General features: G+C 39.6%; 2 protein-coding genes across 3 annotated transcripts in view; both read left to right on the top strand.

The window, feature by feature from the left end:
* RELN (reelin) overlaps positions 1-22,658 on the top strand; it is a 535,402-nt gene that overhangs the window by 84,630 nt on the left and 428,114 nt on the right. The gene's annotated exons all lie outside the window — the stretch shown is intronic.
* On the top strand, positions 3,436-3,942 carry LOC147583298 (cytochrome c oxidase subunit 5B, mitochondrial-like). The gene has a single exon (XM_086696879.1). It carries the CDS (start codon positions 3,474-3,476, stop codon positions 3,861-3,863), a length of 390 nt encoding a protein of 129 aa, XP_086553005.1. The 5' UTR covers positions 3,436-3,473; the 3' UTR covers positions 3,864-3,942.

The following is a 22,658-nucleotide window of genomic DNA, read 5'->3' as shown; positions in this document are numbered from 1 at the left end:
TAACAAAAAGCCTACTAATTATTCTCATTTTGTAGATAAAGAACCTGAGGCACAGAGAAAGGTAGGTAACTTGCCCAAGGTCGTGCATAGGGAGTTGCAAAGCCATAAGTAAAACTCAGCTTTGGGGCACCTGGGTGGCTCAGTTGGTTGAGTGTCTGACTTCGGCTCAGGTCATGATCTCCTGGTTTACAGGTTCGAGCCCGGCATCAGGCTCTGTGCTGACAGCTCAGAGCATGGGGCCTGCTTTGGATTCTGTGTCTCCCTCTCTCTCTCCCCCTCCTCTGCTCACACTCTGTCTCTCTCTCTCTCTAAAAATAAATAAATAAACATTGGAAAAAAACCCCAAAAAACGAAACTCAGCTTTATAGCCCCTTCTTAAGCTTCCCTTAAAGCCGAAGCCCACTTGAGCTGGTTTCTATTATAACCAAAAGAATCCTGAATAAAAGAAGGCCCTCTGTGTTGTAACCCTGCCTATAACAATCCCAACAATTCCTGCCATTTCTTTACAGTCACATACATTCTCACTGCACACACACACACACACACACACACACACACACACACACACACGGTGCACCACTCATAAAAACCCACATTTCCAGTACATTCCCACCACACACACACACACACACACACACACACACTATACCAATCATAACCCACACACAGTTCCAAAATCCTAGCTTCTTTAAACTTCATGCCTTTGTTTATAGTGCTTATAATTCCTTCTGGTTCTCTCTGCTGGGTGTACATCCTGCCATCTTTTAGGGCCTTTGTCCTGCCTCACCTCCCCTGTTTAGCCTTTGTGACCCTACTCCCTGACGCTCACCTCCATGGAACTCTCTGTTCTGCCCTCTGTACTTCAGTTTCTTCCCTGACCTCCACCAGAATCTCTAATAATCTGTTGAATTTACTTGTTGAAAACCTTTATACCTCTTTGAGGATAAGAGGTGGTCTGGTCATCTTCACTCTCCTGGCATATAACAGGTGCTCAATAAATATTTATTGAATGAATAACCCAGTATAAATTTTGAGGATTCATAGGGTATTTTACTACCAGAGCTGACATCAGTAAATGCATGTATGTGCACAAGTGTCCTGTGTGGACAAGAGAGCGGATATTACTGTCTTAAACTTCGAGGATATTTCTGAATCTGTACACGTGCATATAAACCTACACTTCTATACATATATGTAAAACTATGCAAACATACATACATTTTATCATCATAGGTTCTGGGGACATTTATTATCCTGCCTACCATTTTGTCCGTTTTTTTCTCTGGAGGTGGCAGGCACTAATGCCTTTAGATAGGAGAGTGATTGATTAAGTGTCTTCTTTAGAATCAAGAGATGGAAGGAAGTTCAAGAGAGTGTCCCGTCCACGCTCATGTCTTAGGGCAGGTCAATGTCCTAATGATACATGATAGTTAAGTTCTTATTTTCTCTCTTAGATCTTCCGTGAAGTGATGACTCTATAATTTCTTGGGAATGTATTCACTTGATTACATCAAGTGAGATGATTAAGGAAGGTTGTCTGGTATATATGTGCAACCCTTGCTTCAACTTCAGTGCTTTTCTCATAGAATTTCTTCTGTAATTACAAAAGGTAAATGTGTGTTAAAAAGCCATTAAGTAATTTGTTTTCTTTCCTTTAGGCTGAAAAAAAAAAAAAAAAAAAACAACACTCCCTGTAAAGTTCATCCATGTCATAGCTCCTGAAGCAGCTTGTCAGTTTTATTCAGGAACTTAGCCCTGATAAGATATGTGCCCTGAAACCCTTGTAGGTACTTTAAAGATATATCCCTAAGGAAGAGGAGTTCTTCTAATTCCTTTCTCCTCCTTATTCCTGCTCAAATCCATGTGCTCAGAATCAAAGTAAAATGGTATGTCATAAATAAGACTGTCAGGAAAGTCACATTTTTAGAGCAGATTCTAATGAAAGTTGCCACTGTGCTATGGAAGTTAGGGTTTTTGAGATTATTTTGTTATAATTTTGTCTGTCAGTGTTGAAAGATTGTGAAGAGACTTTTCTGTCTGGCAAATGGAACCTTATTAAAGAAGATACTTGCCCCCAAAACAGCACTGAACAAACAAGGACAGAGCAGTAGGTTTTTATGTGGGGTACTTTCTGACATGTCAAAGTTTTAAAAATAATTCTGGAAAATAGGTTTATGTAAATGAAGTCTTATCGCTTAGCAGATGAAGACAGAATCAGGAATATTTTGCTCTTTCTGTTTTAAATGATACTTTTAAAAACCACTTAGGAATCATGGGTCTTTACTGATAAGAGATACTGTTTTCTAGAAGAGTGACACTTTCCGTAGTATGCTACACTGTCCATTTTAACAGGAAAAAAGATGGAAGTATATGCTTAAGGGAATAAACTTGGAATTCTGACTCTGATCTAGCAGTTAATTTTGCTTGTAATGTGGTTACTCTTGAAGTTTTCCAGTCCTCCTTTTGGGTATCTAGATAATGATAAAAGAGTTTATGTCCCATGTTCACAGTAATTGATTTATAAATACTCTTGATTCTTTTTTGGCAGTTAAATCCAAGAACAACTTAAAATAATTTTATAACGTAATTTATTCCTAGAAATAATTCTGATAATAATCTTTGAAGTATTAAAAAAAAAGTGGTGAGGGGCGCCTGGGTGGCGCAGTCGGTTAAGCGTCCGACTTCAGCCAGGTCACGATCTCGCGGTCCGTGAGTTCGAGCCCCGCGTCGGGCTCTGGGCTGATGGCTCAGAGCCTGGAGCCTGTTTCCGATTCTGTGTCTCCCTCTCTCTCTGCCCCTCGCCCGTTCATGCTCTGTCTCTCTCTCTGTCCCAAAAATAAATAAACGTTGAAAAAAAAATTAAAAAAAAAATAAAGTGGTGAAAGTAAATTCTTGGCATCGCCTAGAAAATAGCTGTGGATGCAGCCTATGAACTTGAAAATAGATGAGATGTAGGCGTCCAATAACGACACTTCACCAAATGCTGGTTCTGTTTCCACTCTTGTCTTCTGTTCTGTAGTTTGTATTCAACCCTCTGATGCTGAGCTTTGCATGTCGCCTAATAGATGTGTAGGCTGCTCTCTGAGGCAAGCACACAACTAAATTACTGTTTTCAGGACTCTGAATGTCTGAATGGAAAGATACTTGCTGGTGTGGGAGTTGCCATTTTGGAAAACAGAATAGCAAAGTTGTTAATATTTTGGTAAAAGTTCAGACTGAGCTTCTCTCCTGCTTTTCCTTCCACATGTTTTCATACATCGGAACCATGTTGTTGCTATTATCTAGTTAATTATGTTATTTCTGGTTCTTCTTCAGAACAGTGCCTCTCCACATGAATTCTGGTAAATTGCAACTTAAAAGTAAAATAAATGGAGCTATCAGAGATCGTGTTCTGGGAAGACGTTTTGTTTATCCTTAACGGTTTTCTTTTTAAAATAATTAGTTATCGAGTGCTGCTGTTTGTAGCGGGCGTGATGGCTTCAAGGTTACTTCGTGGAGTTGGATCGCTGGCCGCGCAGGCCCTCAGGGTCCGCGGTCCCAATGGAGTCGCTGCAGTGCGCTCCATGGCATCTGGAGGTGGTGTTCCTACTGATGATGAGCAGGCAACTGGGCTGGAGAGGGAGGTCATGATGGCTGCTCGGAAGGGACTGGACCCATACAATATGCTAGCCCCAAAAGCAGCTTCAGGCACCAAGGAAGACCCTAATTTAGTGCCATCTATCACTGACAAGCGAATTGTGGGCTGCATCTGTGAAGAGGACAATAGTGCTGTCATCTGGTTCTGGCTGCACAAAGGCGAGGCCCAGCGATGCCCTAGCTGCGGAACCCATTACAAGCTGGTGCCCCATCAGTTGGCCCACTGAGCCTTTGCACTAACTTACTCAAAATGTGCTATAAAGTTTCTTCTTTCCAATAAAGACTAGCCATTGCATTGGCTCCTTCTCCCATAAAAAAAAAATAATTAGTTATTTGCATTATGAGAAGATTCTTTTTTAACTGCACTTTTAGTCTGTGTGATCCAATACCAGTGTTAACACTAATAACAAAAAATGGAGAGACATCTGTTACTAATAAGGAAGAACCCAGGGTTTGGCCTTCTGTTTCTAGAGAATGGGACAAATGAGCAGCTCTAGAATAATTATGAGGTTGATGAAGTTTATCCTTCAGGTCCTTAGCCTGTCCCCTCCCTTTTCTCTCTTTCTTCTTGTTCCACTTTTAACAAGGGGATGATATCAGACACATCTTAGAATGAATTTTAAAATGTTGCACTGTTAGCACCTTTTCCCACACTGCTTCTCGCGGTCATTAGTGTCTTATGGTACGTTAATAGGTCTTACATGGCAGAAGTGTATTGCAGTATAAAAAAGCTTGGAATATGCTGGTTAAACAAAATTAAATAGTACTTCTTAGAATCTTCAATATACTTTTCTTTTGAGGGGTGCCTGGGTGGTTCAGTTGGTTAAGTGTCTGACTTTGGCTCAGGTCGTGATCTCATAGTTTTTGAGTTTAAGCCGTATTGGGCTCTGTGCCGACAGCTCAGAGCCTGGAGCCTGCTTCAGATTCAGTGTCTCCCTCTCTCTCTGCCCCTCCACTGCTCATTCTCTCTCTCTCTCTCTTTCTCTTTCTCTCTCTCCCTCTCCCCCTCTCCCTCAAAAATAAATAAACATTAAAAAAATTTTTAAATATAAACTTTTCTTTTGAGATAGACTTCACATAATATAAAACCATTTCAAAAATTTTTTTTTAATGTTTATTTTATTTTTGAGACAGAGACAGAGCATGAACGGGGGAGGGGCAGAGAGAGAGGGAGACACAGAATCGGAAACAGGCTCCAGGCTCTGAGCCATCAGCCCAGAGCCTGACGCGGGGCTCGAACTCACGGACCGCGAGATCGTGACCTGGCTGAAGTCGGACGCTTAACCGACTGCGCCACCCAGGCGCCCCAAAACTTACCATTTCAAAGCGGACAGCCCAGTGATTCTGCAAACATCACCACCAACTAATTTGAAGACATTTCCATCACCCCAGAAAGAACCCTATACCTATTAAATTCGATCAGTTCTAAACCCTTTCTTCCCATCCTGTAGCAGCCACTAACCTACTTTCTGTCTCTGTGTATTTGCCTATTCTGGACATTTTATATAAATGAAGTCATATAGTATGTGACCTTTAGGACTGGCTTCTTTTACTTGACATGTTTTCAAGGTTCATCCTTACTGAAGCATAGTGAAGAATGCAGTAATTGATTCTTATTTATCTCTGAATAACTGTCCATTGTTTGAGTATTCCATATTTCATTTATCCATTCATCTGTTGATAGATATTTGGATTGTTTCCATTTTGGCTATTACGAATGACACTCCCATGAACATTTGTGTACAAGTTTCTTGTGTGCACATACATTTTTTTTATTTATTTATTTATTTATTTATTTATTTATTTATTTAGAGAGCATGAGCAAGGGAGGGCAGGGGGTGGGGGGGAGAGAGAGAGAGAGAGAGAGAGAGAGAAAGAAAGAATCCCAAGCAGGCTCAGCCACTGAACCAATTGAGCCACCCAGGTGCCCCATGAGTGGGTGTTTTAAATTCTCTTGTGTGTAGACCTAGGAATGGAATTACTGGGTCATGTGGTAATTTATGTTTAATTTTTGAGGCACTGCCAAACTGTTTTCTGTTTTATAGTCCCAGCAGCAATACACGAATTCCCAATTTATCTATATCCTTGACAACACTTGTTATTTTCTTCTATATTTTTAGATTAGTAGTGAAGTGATATGAAGAATAGTCCATCCTGACTAAATTGATTTTTTAAACATTTTAATATGTTTATTTAGAGAGACAGAGAGCAGGAAAGGGGCAGAGAGGAGAGAGAAAATCCCAAGCAGGCTTTGAACTGTCAGCACAGAGCCCAACACAGGGCTCGATCTCATGACTGTGAGTTCATGGCCTGAGCTGATTTTATCAAGAGTTGGACACTTAACTGACTAAACCAAGTAGGTGCCCCTTACTAAATTGATTTTTTGAATCCCTGGACTGTAAGAATGATTTAATCTTAGAACATCTAAAGGTTTCCTCTCTGTTTTCTAATTTTCTGACAGCTCAGAACGATTTGTTTAATAAAAAAATGCTATTTAAAAAAAAAGATGAAAAACATTTTGCCTGAGGTATAAAGAGGCTTTTGGCCTTATACAGCCAAAAAAAAAAAAAAAAAAAAAAATCAATCAATACCCTAATATCCTAACAGAAAATTAGCAAAAACTCAAACCATTTGTAAAAGAAGAGAGACAAATGTCCAGTAAATATGAAGAAAATATTCAACTCACTGCTAATAAAAATGCATAATTAAAACAATTATGAAGGTTTAAATTTTTTGCAATTAAAATTTTTTTTAATCTGGCAAAGATGTTTAAAATCATGTTTACTTAATTCTGGTACCAGTGCTGGAGAATAGGTATTTATTGTTGATGTGAGTATATATTGGTTATCTAGAAAATAATTCGGCAGTATGTAAACAAAGCAATTAAAATTTTCACATATTTTGACACAGTTCTTTTACTTTGGGGAATCTATCATAAATTAAAGAAAAAACAGAAATACAGACAAAGGTTGATGCATGTGACTGTTTACCAGGGTACTATTTATGTTAGGAAAAATTTGAAAATAATCTAAATGTCAATAAAAGATAATGGTAAAATAAACTAGAGTATTAGTAGGAAGGAATAATATGTTGACACTGCATTATTTACAATAGTCAATATATAGTAGCAACCCAAGTATTCCTCAACTGATGAATAAAGAAGATGGCATACACACACACACACACACACACACACACACACACACACACACACACAACTATTATGTAGCCCTAAAAAAGGATGAGGGGTTTTTTTTTTGCCATTTGTGACAACATGGACGAACTTAGAGGGTATTATGCTAAATGAAATAAGTCAGACTGAGAAACAAATACCATATGTTTTCACTCATATGTGGAATCTAAAAACAAAAAAGAAGAAGAAAAAGCAGAATCAGGCTTAAAATTACAGAGAACAAATGGTTTCCAGAAGGAAAGGGAATGGGCAAATGGACAACATTTGGGTGAAGGTTGTGGGAGATACAGGCTTCCAGTTAGGGGATGAAGAAGTCACAGGAATAAAAGGCACAGCACAAGGAATATAGTCAGTGATATTGTAACAGCACTGTATGGTGACAGATGGTAGCTACACTGGTTAGCACAGCATAATGCATAGAGAAGATGAATAACTATTTTGTACTCTGAAACTAATGTTATGTTGTGCATCAACTACATCCAAATCAAGAACTTTTTAAAAAATAATATGCTACCATTAAAGTGATATTTTAAAATAATAATGGCATGAGAAAATGGTTACAGTACAGTTGAGATAACCATATGTATACACACACGCACACAAACTACACACACACACACACACACACTGACACATAGTTTATAAATTTTGTTCCCCAATACACACCCACATTCACCTACTAAAGAAACTATAGAAACCCTCTTATTTGACATGATCAGTATTTGTATTGAGTCAGCTGAAAGAAATTGGTTAGACATGTTTACTGTTTATTTTCTATGAATGATTAAACAACATAGTGTTTTAAAAGGCAATCCATCCTATGGTAGAATCTGGGCTAGGGAGAGGGTGACTCGGAGTACTTGTATAGGTTTTGATAGTAAGTAGGATGGTTGGGCAATAAATTTGCTAGTTTTCATTGGAATTCCACTGCTCCTTCCCCCCACATAAACCTCATTTCCAGTTTTAGTGTCTTTAAAATGGATCAAGAACATAAACAGACTTGCAAAGAATTCTTAATGCAGCATTCTAGATATTTGTGGGTTTTTTTCAACCTTTTACAGGTACCTTTTTAACCATATTTTAAGAAAACACCTGTGTAGGTTCCTTTTATCAAGTCTGTCCAAAGCATCCAGTTAGTGTGTATATAAACAACAAATGTCTTAGAAGTGCTCATTTTTTATCTAAGCTTATAGAGCGCTTAATGACATTGTATTAAGATAATAGCAGGTTCAAATGGAATAAACAGATTTCAGGGCACACCCTAGATAAATAAATGCACATATAGGAACACACCAGGTAAGCACATTTGTGGAAGTACAAAAATCAGGCACAAAAGTAGTGGTACCTACTCCTCCATGTACAGGCTGATGTAACCAAATGAGCTAGTGAAAGAAATGCTATCATAGTTATATTTACATGATTTTATATTATGTGTAGGTATTCATCTAATGAACTGTTGTTATTTTATTGTATTTTTTTTTAATTTTTTTTTCAACGTTTATTTATTTTTGGGACAGAGAGAGACAGAGCATGAATGGGGGAGGGGCAGAGAGAGAGAGGGAGACACAGAATTGGAAACAGGCTCCAGGCTCTGAGCCATCAGCCCAGAGCCCGACACGGGGCTCGAACTCACAGACCGCGAGATCGTGACCTGGCTGAAGTCGGACGCTTAACCGACTGCGCCACCCAGGCGCCCCTTATTGTATTTTTTTAATGTTTCTTTTTTGAGAGAGAGAGAGGCAGAGCATGAGCTGGGAGGGACAGAGAGAGAAGGGGACACAGAATCTATTGCAGGCTCCAGGCTCTGAGCTGTCAGCACAGAGCCCGATGTGGGGCTTGAACCCATGAACCTGAGCCGAAGTTGGATGCTTAACTGACTAAGCCACCCAGGCGCCCCTGAACTGCTATTTTTAAATATAATGTAATAGGGATTTGACAGAAGTATCTCAATCTATTTTTTTAACATTCCATTGTGAATAATTTGAAGCACACATCAAGCTTGAAAGAATTTTACAGTGAGCACCCATGAGCTCGGTAAAATTTGGATACACTGCAATGCACAATCCTTAGGGGTATATGAGGTTAGATTTGATAAATACACAAACCCGTGTTAACTCAAACCCTTATCAAAATATATAAAATCATTGGGGCACCTAGATGGCTCAGCTGGTTAAGCATCCAACTCCTGGTTTTGGCTCAGGTCATGATCTCACAGTTTTATGAATTCAAATCCCTCATCTGGCTCCGTACTGACAGTGAAGAGCCTGCTTGGGATTCTCTGCCTCCTTCTCTCTCTGCCCCTCCCCTACTTACACTGTGTCTGTCTCTCTCAGCAAAAAAAATTTAAAAAAAATTATAGAACATCACCTCATGTCTCTCCTCCATCAACTCTCAGTTTCATTTGCCAAAGGCAACCAATTTTTATTTTATTCCACCATTGATTAGTGTGCCTGTTGTGGAACTTTGTATAAATGCAGTCATGGAATATGTACCCTTTTGTATAAAGCTTCTTTCACTTAGCATAATATATTTTTTTAAATTTTATTTGAGAGAGAGAGAGAGAGAGAGAGAGCGAGCAAGAGCAGGGGAGAAGGGCAGAGGGGCAGGACGAAAATCCCAATCAGGCTCCATGCTCCCCATGGAGCCTGACACAGGGCTCGATCCCATGATCCTGGGATCATGACCTGAGCTGAAATCAACAGTCAGCTGCTTAACTGACTGAGCCAACCAGGCGCCCCCACTCAGCATAATATTTTTCCGTGTTGTGTGTGTCAGTAATTTGTTATTGCCGAGTAGTATTCCTTTGTAGCATTCCTGTTGACCTGGGTTGTTCTTATTTTCAGTGACTGTGCATATTGCTGCTGTATGTACATAGTTGTACAAGTCTTTTTGTGAATATATGTTTTCATTTTTATTGGGTAAATACCTAACAGTGAAATTGTTGGGTCTTGTTGTATGAGAAGCTGCCAGACCTTTTCCCAGAATGGTTGTACTTTTTGTGCCGTCACCAACATACTGTTAGGGTTGCAGTTGCTCTGCATCTTTATCCACTTTTGGTGTCGTCAGTGTTTTTATTTTAGACATTTTGGCGAGTATGTGATAGTATCTCAGTGTGGTTTAAATTTGCCTTCCCCAACTGACTGATGTTGAGCACCTTTTCATGTGCTTATTGTCAAGTATCTGTTCGAATCTTATGCCCACTTTAAAAAGTTGAGTTGTGGGGCGCCTGGGTGGCTCAGTGGGTTAAGTGTCTGCTCAGGTCATGATCTTGCAGTTCTCGAGTTCGAGCCCCGCATCGGGCTCTGTGCTGACAGCTCAGAGCCTGGAGCCTGCTTCGGATTCTGTCTGCCTCTCTCTCTGCCCCTACCCCTTCACACAGACACTCTCTCTGTCTCTCTCTCAAAAATTAATAAACACGAAAAGTTGAGTTGCCTTCTTATTATTAAATTACAAGGGTTTTAAGATATCCTGGATGCTAGTCCATTATCCAATATGTTTTGTGAGTAAATTGTCCCGCCTGTGACCTGCCTATTCTTTTCCTCAGATGTATCGTACGATGTGTAGAAATTTTACATTTTGATGAACTTCAGCTTTTCATTTTTTTCTTTCATGGTTATTGCTTTCTGTGTCCTAAGGAAGTCATTGCCTGTCCTAATGCAAATCTAACTTTTTAATGTGCTCCAGGTGATGGAGGCTACAAAGTAGCTATTTTTCTTTTCTTTTTTTAAGTAGCAGTTTTTCAATCTTCATAATCTTTGGGTGAGTACAAAGCAGATATTAGAGTTCATATACAACATTGCTCAAAGCTTCTCATCAACCACTTCCTGCTTGTTTTAAAAAAGTCGGGACATTTTCCATTAATGTGGCATCATTTTTACACTTAAAAGTTTTTCATCCCATGTGTGCAAGCGTCTGATTTGAATGTGCCACTTTATAAGCGAGTGAAATTGCTTCAGACTCCCGGATTACGCTGTGATAAGCCAAATGGGCTTCACTCCCTTCACACCAGAGACACATGCCAGAAACCAAACAGATGGTAAACTAGGCAGAAATGACCCTCGGCATTCTCATTAGAGTAGTTGGGGAAATTTTAATGGGCCCCCATTTGCCTTGTGCTGTATCTAATACCCTTTGAACTGCCACTTTTTTTTTCTTGTTACAAGTCAACAACCACCATGTATATTTTAATAGGGATTATCAAACACAATTTGCCCAGAAGATGTACAGCCCTCTAATGCTAATTAGTCAAGTTTCAATAATCACCGAATTCTGGGATAATTGGAAAGAAACACTGTTTTTCTTGCCAGTGCATAATTACTAATTAACAGGAAGATAAAATATCGGTGTGGCAGTCTTATCTAGAAGAATCTGCTAAGAGTTAATTAACTGATGCATTCATGCCAAGTCAGTGTTGGTCAAGAAAGTTTGCAGACAAAGTTCTCTTGTAAATTAAACAAACAAACAAACACATCTTGTAAAGATTACGTCGCTGAGCCAGAGAAGAGCACGGGTAGAGTAAAGACTGTGTGACCTTTAGCCAGTGTTCTAGTGCTGAAGGTGGACAGTCATTCCATTAAAGAGTGTTTCTTTGGTGCTAAATATTAGAAACACCAACTGCTGGTTTCTACTCTGCTGTTAACACATAAGATTGGAGGCTTTGTTAATTTGCTTTTCTCTTGATCCTAATAATTGCATGGGCTTTCTCAACCTTAAAATATCCTCATGAAATTGGACCATAGCCGCCTCTGTGTTTTTCTGCTTATTAGAGTTAGGACTTGAGTGTGTGAAATGGGTAGCTAGCTGGAGATTCACAAAGAAGAAAATAAAAGCTTGACTGCCAATTTTCTTTGTTTTTGTCAGTGCAGGAGTTACCATTATGCTATTCTTCACAAGTATTTGAAAACACATCCATTAAACTATTTCTTAAAGTTAACATTTTTAATTAAAGAATAGCATGCTTTTAAAACTGTTTTTAATTTTTTCATTTAGATTAATGAATGAGTAGATAGTGCCAAGCATTTAATACACATTGCCTGAAGATTTAAGTGCTTTAAAATTCCATTTGTGGGGTGCCTGAGTGGCTTAGTCGGTTAAGTATTGGACTCTTGATTTTGGCTCAGGTCATGATCTCAAGGTTCATGGGTTTGAGCCCTGTGTTAGACCCTGCATTGACAGTGCAGGGTCTGCTTGGGATTCTCTCTCTCTTTCCTCTCTCTGCCCCTCCACTACTAGCTTGTGCTATCTCTCTTTTTCTGTCTCAAAAATAAACAAACATTGGGGCACCCAGGTGGCTCAGCCGGTTGAGCGTCCGACTTTGGCTCAGGTCATGATCCCACCGCTCGTGGGTTCGAGCCCCACATCAGGCTGTGACCTGACAGCTTGGAGCCTGGAGCCTGCTTCGGATTCTGTGGCTCTCTTCTCTCTGCCTCTCCCCTGCTTGTGCTCTGTCTCTTTCTCAAAAATAAATAAACATTAAATTAAAAAAATAAACATAAAAAAGGAACAGTACAGTATTAAAAAATAAATAAATAAACAAAATTCCATTTGTTTGGGGAGTCTTAATCACTGGGCAAAAGCTAAAAACTCAGTTTTTCCTTTATGAATGCATACTTTTTATTAAAACTTTTTTTTGTTTTTTTGCAAAATCTTCATTGCAGTGAAGAGTATGCTGTAGGTAAAGAAAAAAGTCATGTAGAATGTAGAAGTTCTCTGAATAATAAAATGTTGAATTGTTCAAAAGATAGAAAGATGATAGAACACTTGGTAAAACTATGGTTTTATAGATTATGGAGGAAATGAAGAATATATTTGCTAATTTCTTTTGAAATAAATGAAAATGAGTAAAGAAAACTTTGTGGCAGGAAAATTTTGATCCTGGTACACACACTTAACACTTAACACACTTAAGGTTCTGGAAGTGGTTATCACAAATAGGAATTTTAATTTCATAATATTCCCTTATATTCAGAACTCAGCCATACTTTAGTCTTCAAAGGCCATCTTCAAAGAATGAAGGAAGGAGGATCAGTGCAGTGTTAGTTGTTTTATTCCATTTTACTAGTCTGCTTATAATAAGTCTGATGATGAGGAGTCACTTAATCAATTTACTTATCAATTGTACAGATTTATATATATATGTATATATATGTGTATATATATACATATATATATATGTATATATATAAGTTTATTTATTTTGAAAGCGAGAGAGAGAGGCAGAGAGAGAGGGAGAGAAGAAGAGAGAGAATCCCAAGCAGGCTCTAAGCTGTCAGCACAGAGTCTGATGTGGGCCTTGATCCCACAAACTGTGAGACCATGACCTGAGCCAAAGCCAAGAGTTGGACACTTAACTGACTGAGCCACCCATTCACCCTGATTGCAGGTATATTCTGAGCTGTGTTACTTCCTGTGGACATGATAGGAATTTCCCAAAGCGATCTTAGTTTCAGAGTGATAGTATGAGTCTGTACTGGAAAAGGAACTATTAGGCTGGCAAGACCTAGTGATTTTAGTATTAAATGAGATCCTAATGTATATGCTAGGGCATGAAAAAAAAGGAAAATGAATCATAATCTTGAAGGACTGCAAAGACTTGTTGAACTGAAGTCATTTTTTAAAAAACAGAATACATGCTTGAACCTAAAAAGTTTTTAAGTGGTTTGGTACCAGAAATTTAAAAAAATCAAATCTTAAGTTACCTTGTATATAATAGAAGCACTTAGTAATACATTTTTTATTTGGGAAAAATGGAAGTCTCGTAGATGGATATGTTGACATTCCCCTGGAGTTTCTGCACAAGACCCATTCCTGGGGAAGAGACAGGTGCTGGGGCAGTGAGGGAGGACAAGGGAGGGAGAGAGGGATGCTTAGCTGGTGGACTAATGATACAGAGGCTGGTGAGAGACATGATGACTTTTATGGGTACTCCTTACTTTTCCTTTTATTTTCTTCTCTTTCCCCCATTTCTGCCCTGTCCCAGTTCTTTTTACTTTTAGATCTTCCTTCTTAAATTCCTCTTTTAAGTCCTTCTTTGGTGCTTGTACTTATTTTCTCTCTGTCTCTGTCTCTAGTGGTTGGTCATTTCTTTTTTCTCTTTTTAAACATGTTAAGTTGAGGTAGAGTTGACATATAGCATATTAGGCTCAGGTGTGCAACATATAATGTTTCATATTTGCATATATTGCAAAATAATCTCCACAAAATGTCTAGCAAACCTTCACCATCATACTTAGTTATAACATTTTTTTCTTGTGATGAGGACTTGAAGATTGATTCTCTTAGCAACTTTCAAATGTTCAGTATGTTGTTATTAACTATAGTCACCATGCTGTGCCTTACATCCCCATGACATATTTATTGTATAACTGGCAGTTTGTGTCTTTTGACTCCCTTCACCCATTTTTTCCAATTCCTCAACCTCTTCTCCTCTGGCAACCATCAGTCTATTCTCTGTAGCTACATTTCAATAGATTCTTGGGGGGGGGTTCCATGTATATCATACAGTATTTTTCGTTCTCTGTCTGACTTATTTCACAGCATAATGTCCTCAAGGTTCATCCATATTATTGAAAATGGCAGATTTTATTCTTTTTTGTGGCTGAATAATATTCCTCTCTGTGTGTGTGTGTGTGTGTGTGTGTGTGTGTGTGTGTGTGTTTGTGTGTGTTACATTTCTTTATCCATCATTCATTCATTGATGGACACTTCGGCTATTTACATGTCTTGGTTATTATAAATAATGATGCAGTGAACATGAGGGTGCATGTATCTTTTCAAATTGGTGTTTTTGTTTTCTTCGGATAAATACCCAGAAACAGAATTGCTGGATCACATAGTCATTCTATTTTTAATTTTTTGAGGAAACTTTATACTGTTTTCCATGGTGGCGACATCAGTTTACATTCCTACCAACAATGCTCAAGGATTCTCTTTTCTCCAAATCCTTGCCAACATGTGTTATTTCCTGTCTTTTTGGTACTGGCCCTTCTGATGGGTGTGAGGTGATATCTCATTGCAGTGTTGATTTGCATTTCCCAGATGATTATTGACGCTGGGCATCTTTTCGTATACCTGTTGACCATCTATGTGTCTCCCTTGGAAAAATGTCTGTTTGGGTCCTCTGCACACTTTAAAATCAGAGTTTGTTGTTGTTGTTGCTATTGTTATTGAGTTGTATGAATTCTTTTTGATTTGGGATATTAACCCCTTATCAGATACATGATTTGCAAATACTTTCTCCCATTCAGGAGATTGCCTTTCATTTTGTTGATAGTTCCCCTTTAGTGCTTTTACTTATTTTCTCTCCTGCTTCTGGGTGGTTGCTCATTTCTTTCAATTCTCTATTCCTTTCCATCCTTCCTTTAATCTTATATTTCTCTTCTCCATTGTCCCTACCCCCACTTTTCCTTATGTCTCTGCGCTGTGCCTTCTCTGTTGGCTTAAGTGTGCATTCTAATCATATCCCCTCACCCCATCACTCATTATGTAAGCGACATTTGCTCCTTGGATTATCCAAAGTGATAGTATTTAGGTTTCCTGGCATACTTTACATAATCCAGGAGCCTATGTTTGCAGCACTTCAGGAGCAGAGCAGACCTATGAAGACACATCAAGAAGTATGCAGAGAAATGGCAGCCCTAGGTGAAAGACTGAAACCGTGAGGCATTGTCAGGTGATTGGTCATAATGTGGGGAAAAAAAAGCACACTTTAAAATTATATTTTAAAGTAACAAGTTCATAATTTTTCTTTAACATTTTTAAGGGGCACCTGGGTGGCTCAGTTGGTTATGCATCTGACTCTTGGTTTCAGCTCAGGTCATGATCTCACGGTTTGTGAATTTGAGCCCTGCGTTGGGCTCTGTGCTGACAGTGCAGAGCCTGCTTAGGATTCTCTCTCTTCTGCTCTCTTTGCCCCTCTCCTGATTGCTTTCTCTCTCTCTCAAAATAAATAAATAAACTTAGACATGAAAAAAAAATGAAATATTTGAAATATGAGAAGAGTCCTGAGGTACAAAGTATCATAAATGTATTAGTCCTCCATAATTCTTGCAGGACTAATTGGCAGCAATCATAGAGGAAAAACCACCTAACATAAAACAGACACTCTCAATGATTGTTTTCATGTCTCTGCTTTCACACTTTAAATTTCCTAATGAATTGCTAGGTGCTACCATATATACCTGCCAACTTTCAGTAACTTGAAACTATAGAATTTGTTTCCTCATGTGTGAATCAGCTTATTGTGAGTATTTCTGGTTGGCACAGAAGCTCTGCTATTCCCACAAGCCTTCTTAGGTGACCTTGGGCATCAATTTAGAGCTGATTGAAGGGAGAAAGCAGAGTAAAGAAGGCACAACTACTTTTTAACAGTCTTGGCCTAGAAATGATATATCGCTTCCACTCACATTCTGTGAGTGAAAACTCCACATAGATACATTGCGGTGGGGCAGGGCATGCTGGAAATATAATTCTAGATGGGACAGCTGCCTACCAGCAATGATTCTGTTCTGTGTCCAGGGGAGCATGACTTTTAGTGGACAGTGAGCTGCCTCTGATACATTATTCCTCTCACCTTTGCCCCGCAACACACTATATTCTTCCCTTCTCTTGCTTATTCTATTCTCCTAGGCTGAAGCAAGGGAATCTAAGATGTTGGCAAGAGAGTGTCTGGGGTGCAGATGATGTGAGGCACAATGGATCTGACTGGTTGGGAAAGGAATGGAGGCCTGGAGGGCTCTAGAAGTGGGGATTGACGAGAGAAGTAAAGGAATCAGAGGGCTCAATGAGGTTGTAAAGGCAGTAGATATTTGTAGAATAAATGAATAATGAATAAACAGTGAGGTGGGGCTGTGGTAGTAAGAACCGGAAGAATAGGGGTATTTGGTCAGTGTTGGGATATGGGGAGCTAATACTTCACAAGTGGAACAATTCTAGGAAAAGGTCTAGGGTGTCACTTGAAGTATTGCTGAAGTGGAGTGGAGGATAAGATATTTGGTGTTGAGTTTCTGAAAGAGCTGGAAGGAGAGGCTATAAGAGAGCAGCCATCTGTGTAGGCATTGAGCGCACTCACAATGATGGCATGGGTTGTACTGAAGGGAAGACCACCAACCTGATACAAAGTCATTGGCCATTGAGATAAGCCTCCTGCCTCAGTGATATTAATCACCTTCTGTAGCACAATGAAATGAGACTCACCATCCTAATCAGCACATTTGTGTGATATGCTACAATTTATAAACCAGTGTCATGCATGTAATCCCACTATTACAAACCTTAAAGTGTCTAAATTGAACACAGTGTTGTTTTTAAGATGTAAGAACATTCTTTATTCTATCTTAGGGTAGCCAAGGAAGACTTTTTAGATCCAAATGAAGGAACACCCAGTTAGATCAATTGTTAATTTCTCCTCAGACAAATGAAGATGTTGGTGGATTCTACTTTCACTGCCTACTACCCACCTTTTGATTCAGAGAGAGAATGGAACTCAGGGGTCATACCATTTCCTATAGTGCTTAAATATCCAGCGGGCTCAATGACTCAAATTCCAAGAGGGCCTTGGTCCCCCTTATAATTGGGTCTCACAGTGTAAATCAAAGACAGTCTTCTACAGTTTGGTAGACACATTGCACTTGAGCTGTAATGAGGTGAAATGAGGCTCTTGCTTAATAAAAAAATGTCTGCATGCTGCCTGCTGTGCATCTAAGAAGATCCAAGACATAGGTACAGCTGCAGTATATAAAAGGCATGGGGAGAGCAAACCAGAGGCCTGGTGACCAGTGGGGTGTAAAAACTATTGCCAAAGGTGACACAGGAAGGACTGGAGTGAAGTCAAAGGCATATAAGAGAATTGAGGAGTGTGTTAACAAAAAGGTCATTGAGTTGAAAAAAAGAATTGAATTGGTGGTAACTAGTTGGTCAGACCTTAGAAGAAGTTCACACGAAACATGCCGGCTAAATCAGTGTTGGAAAGGTCACATTTTTAGCTGGCACTAACTCTTGTGTTGTGCTAGCCACTTGGAGGAGGGAGGCTGGGAAGATGTTTCTTGTTTCAAGCCGTTAGACAAGGATTTTAGAGTGTGTCTTGTTTTTCTGTAACAGGGAACTATTTGAATCTATCGAAAACTACTGAAGCCTTATCCTTTGACTGAGACTTTACCAATCTTTACGTCATTCCCATTTGTAGTTTTAGTGTCTCCGAATGCCTGTTTCCCTCTTTCTCTCTTAGTCTGTCTCTGCCATGTGGAAATAATAATGTAGCCCCTAGAAGGATGTAGTGTCTCCTGGAGGAGTGTCTGGCTCCCTATGAGCCTGGTCCTGTCAATAGTGACTAAAGAGTGAGAAAAACGAGAAGTCTCACTAAAGAGTGAGAAAAACAAGAAGGCCTCCTTCGTGAGGCCTTTCCTCATGAAACCCTCTTTGACTCTCAGAAGAAAAAATTTTATGTGGCTTTTCACACTTTCCTTGAGTTGTGCACTTTAGCTCTTAAGTTATGCATTAATTCTTGGTAACATTCTCAGAAGAGAAATAAGGTGATGACCCTCAGTCCTCTGTTGTTAGTGCTCCCCATGGCTGGGATCAGCTGCCTTCCTCCCCCCAACATTTCTACATAGTTCAGGAGCCACTGGCAAAGCTAACAACCTCCTGAAGGTGTGACAATCAGAAAAGCTAGAGCGTTTTACCTACAGGATATAGAGTATAGATCGTTTTCACCTTTGAAAGAAGTCTGGGGTCTTAGTACTTAGAATGGTTAAAAGATGGTGTAAACTGTCCCTCCACTCCTGACATTATCACCCTGGATAAAGAAAAGCCTGTATAATTGGCAGTTTGGGCCTCTGCATTTTCTCTCTTGTCATAAATCAGGTCTGGGTGACAGGGCATCAGAACAAGGAGCTGAAACTCATGAGTTCTCGGCATGTTGAGGTCGTGGCTTGCAGGGTCAGTGACCAGCAGGCCAAGTGGGAGTGTCAAGGCACTTCAGGATCTGGGAACCAGAAAGCCAGAGTGATAAGGGTGGGTCAGTTAGAGTCATCCAGAGACATGGGACAAGCGACTGGAAACCAGGGAACAGAGCTGCTGGGAACAACTGTGCATTTGTGGTTTACACAAAGCCTCCTGGCAAGTGGGGCTGAAATCTGATGTGCTTGCTGAGTCTTGTGCTTTGGTGCAGAACTGTGTCTTCCAAGAGAAAACACCCATGAGTTACCAAGCTGTGGGGCCATGGAGCTTCATCTGTCCAGAGGGAGTGTCTTTCTACTTTCTGCAGAGGCCAAAAATAGGCTAGCAATGGCTCTGCCAGAGTATCTTCTTATTACATTAGATCTCTAGAACTTACTTATTTTGCAGAGCTGAAACTTTGTGATCTCTGACCCAACACCTCACCATTTCCCCCTTCCCCAGCCATGGCAACTACCATTCTACTCTCTGCTTCCATGTGTTTGACTGTTCTAGAGTCCACAGGTAGGTGAGATCATGCAGTATTTGTCGTTCTGTGGCTGGCTCATTTCACTTCATATAATGCCCTCCAGTCCAGCCATGCTGTCACAAATGACAGAGGTTTTCTTCTTTTTTTAAAAATGCTGAACAATAGTACATGGCATGAAAAAGTACTCAACATGACTAATCATCAGAGAAGTGCCAATCAGAACCATGATGAGATATCACCTCCCACTATTAATAATTTTTTTTAATCTTTGTTTATTTTTGAGAGAGAGAGGTGGAGTGCAAGCGGGGGAGGAACAGAGAGAGAGGGAGACTTAGAATATGAAGCAGCCTCCAGTCTGTCAGCACAGAACCTGACACGGGGCTCGAACTCACAAACTGTGAGATCATGACCAGAGCCGAAGTTGGACACTTAACCAACTGAGCCATCCAGGCACCCCATCACCTCCCGCTATTTAGGGTGGCAATTATCAAAACAATAAAGAACAACAAGTATTGGTGAGGCTGTGGAGTTATGCACTGTTGGTGGGAATGTAAATTGGAGCAGCCACTATGGAAAACAGTACAGAAGTCCTTGAAAAAAATTAAAAATAGAATTTACTGTTTTATTCAGCAATCCCACTTCTGGGTGGGTATCCAAAGGCATTGGAGTTTGAATCTCATGAGGATATCTGCATTCCCATCTTCATTGTAGCATTATTCACAATGGTGAAGTTATGGAAACAACCTAAATTTCCATCAGTGGATGAATGGATTTAAAAATGAGGCCATCTCTTTAGCATGATGTTAAATAAGTGGTTGTTAGGAAAGTTGTTAAATGAGTAGTTGGGATTATGCACTGCCAAATATTGCCAATGTACTAACATCAAGGAAATGTAAACACAAAAGCCATTTCTGTTTCAGCTTTTGGGATCCTCTGTGGCTGTCAGAGGCCAATCTCAGAGGTCCTGGCCCAAGCCCCATAGGTGGGAGGAGGCATTGAGGATCCCAGGTGAGGTGGGGAGAGAGCAATAGCAGTTCCTCATGATTCTTCCCTAGGTATCACTGTTCCTGCAGTCCATAAACACAGCGGATTCCAGGTTGCCAGGTTATATCTTTTTTTTTCTTAGATTAGCTAGTGGAGGAGAGCTCAGATCCATGTGTCAGTTTCGGGATTTTATTTAGGAGAAAAAAGATTTGTATGAGATTTTGGTACAGACCAGAGGGTGAACTTAGAACTCTCAGAAACTGTAGAGAACCTTTACAAGGCAGAATAAGGCAATGAAAACACTGGAAGTCTGAGGCTAGTTAATGTTTTTCCCCTAGCTTCTGAAGCAAAAGGAACATAGTAAATCCATGCCACCGAGAGTTTTCTCCAGAACCCTCTGGGCTAGTTCAACCCTAGTTATTTTGCCATCTTATATCTATGTGTAAGATGGGAGATGAACATATTCTTCCTAGAACTCTTCTGAGGAGATCTTAGTCCTGGTGCTGTTTGATGAAATCCAACCATCCTTTTCCACCCAGTGATACCCAGGTATACACCAAAACACTTTAATTAGAGCAAAGACAGAGTACCTCCTCCTTTCTATATGACATTCTGTGAATGTCCTTCTTGTCTAGACTATGTTGATCTCACGTCTGACCACAGAAGCCTCTTACTCATGCAATATCCAGTTCTTAATTCAACTTCCCTTCCTCTCGTCCAAACTGTCACAGTCACTTAGCACTTTGGCTCTCCTCTACAGAATTCCCCCTTTTAGTTGCCAGTATTTGAGTTAGTATCCTCCCATTAAGGCAAGTTTCCTTCTGTCTTGCAACTCATCTTTGGTTTGTTCTTATACACTGTATCAGGAGCAGACTCCTCCATTCTTCACCCTTTTGGGTACAATGGTGAGGCAACTTTCTTCTGTTTACCTAGTTCCACCCATCATAGGGTATTCAGCTAACCCTTACTTCTGTGTCCAATATTGGTGTAAACTGTGCGGTTGTCTGGGGTGCCAAATATTGAAGTTCCAACTCCAGTGAGGTTGGAATTGAATTCTAAATTCCCCCAACCTCGATTCTAGCTCTTTAGCACCTACCTTGTGTCATGACTGACATGCTTTCTCTTTGGCAATTAAATCATTGCCAGCACCCAGGGATGGAAACAAGCAGAGGTTTTGGAGTAACTATTCTGTTGACTAATAAAGACCCCTTGATAGTAATCTGGATAGAAACAACACTTGCATGAAGCAGGAAAGTCATCTTGTCTTCATATTGTCTTTTTGTTGTTTTGTCTTTATTTGTATTATCTTGCTACATATATTTATTTCTTCCTGTTCTTAATTTCTTCTTGTCCACTTTATATCTCCACTAGATTGCTAGCAAATGAGTTCAAGGTGGCAGCTGACTAGTATAAACTCCATAGCATCTATTAGGAAGACAGATACATTGTGGGTATAGAATTATCATTGGTGATGAGATATGTCCTTACAATGATGTAAAAATAATGACATTACATTTGGGAGTGATAAGTTTAAGTGACCTTAATTGTTATCACAATTGTTAGTTCATAAACAGCTATCCTTATCTCATAGCTGTTTCCTAGATAAGATTGTAACATTATGGGATTTACTTAATTAGAATTAGTTTTTTTTCTGTTGTGAATATCAAAATGACTTTTATGTTCCCACAAAACAAATAATTCACCGTAGCTTAAAATCAAGATGTGCACTACTTTGTACATGAAAGATAATCCCTTGATTGAAATAGGCTAATTGGGGTTAGCTTCTGTTAGTACAGACTCAGGAAATAGCTTTGGTAGATTTTAGCATATGGATAAATCCTTTCTCCAAACTTCCCATGATGAAAAATATCTTTCAGTTGGATATCTTTTAAAGAATTTGATGCATAAAGAAAAAATCTTATCAGTCATGAAATGTTTGTCCATTTCCTCTTGATATGGATAATGAATTCCCTATCCTATTAACAGAGGTTGTACTCATGAATACCAAAGAGATGGCATTCCAACTTGGGTTGGTTTTTTTTTTATCCCTTCCTTTAGCCTGTTTATTTCATTTTGGTTTTAAGACTAATAAAAACAAGTTTAAATTGCTTCCTCACTGCAGACATCATCTATCACCTATTCTTATGGTACTGCTCATGGCAAAAACATTAAATAATAGGCTCTACTTCACAGATTCATTTCACAGAAATTATTTTTAAGGTCTATGTATTTTCACCCTTACAAATAATATAGTTTGTTTTTAGAAGAGCATAATGACTATTAAAATCATCAACGTGGGGCGCCTGGGTGGCGCAGTCGGTTAAGCGTCCGACTTCAGCCAGGTCACGATCTCGCGGTCCGGGAGTTCGAGCCCCGCATCGGGCTCTGGGCTGGTGGCTCAGAGCCTGGAGCCTGTTTCCGATT

The sequence above is a fragment of the Puma concolor genome, chromosome A2 (genome assembly GCF_028749965.1).
Source record: "Puma concolor isolate L17-30 chromosome A2, mPumCon1.1.hap2, whole genome shotgun sequence".
Classification (NCBI taxonomy): Eukaryota; Metazoa; Chordata; class Mammalia; order Carnivora; family Felidae; genus Puma; species Puma concolor.
This window is presented reverse-complemented; position numbering and strand designations above follow the sequence as displayed.

Coding starts and splice junctions, on each gene's coding strand:
- LOC147583298 (XM_086696879.1), top strand. CDS start 3,474: ATGGCTTCAAGGTTACTTCGTGGAGTTGGATCGCTGGCCGCGCAGGCC.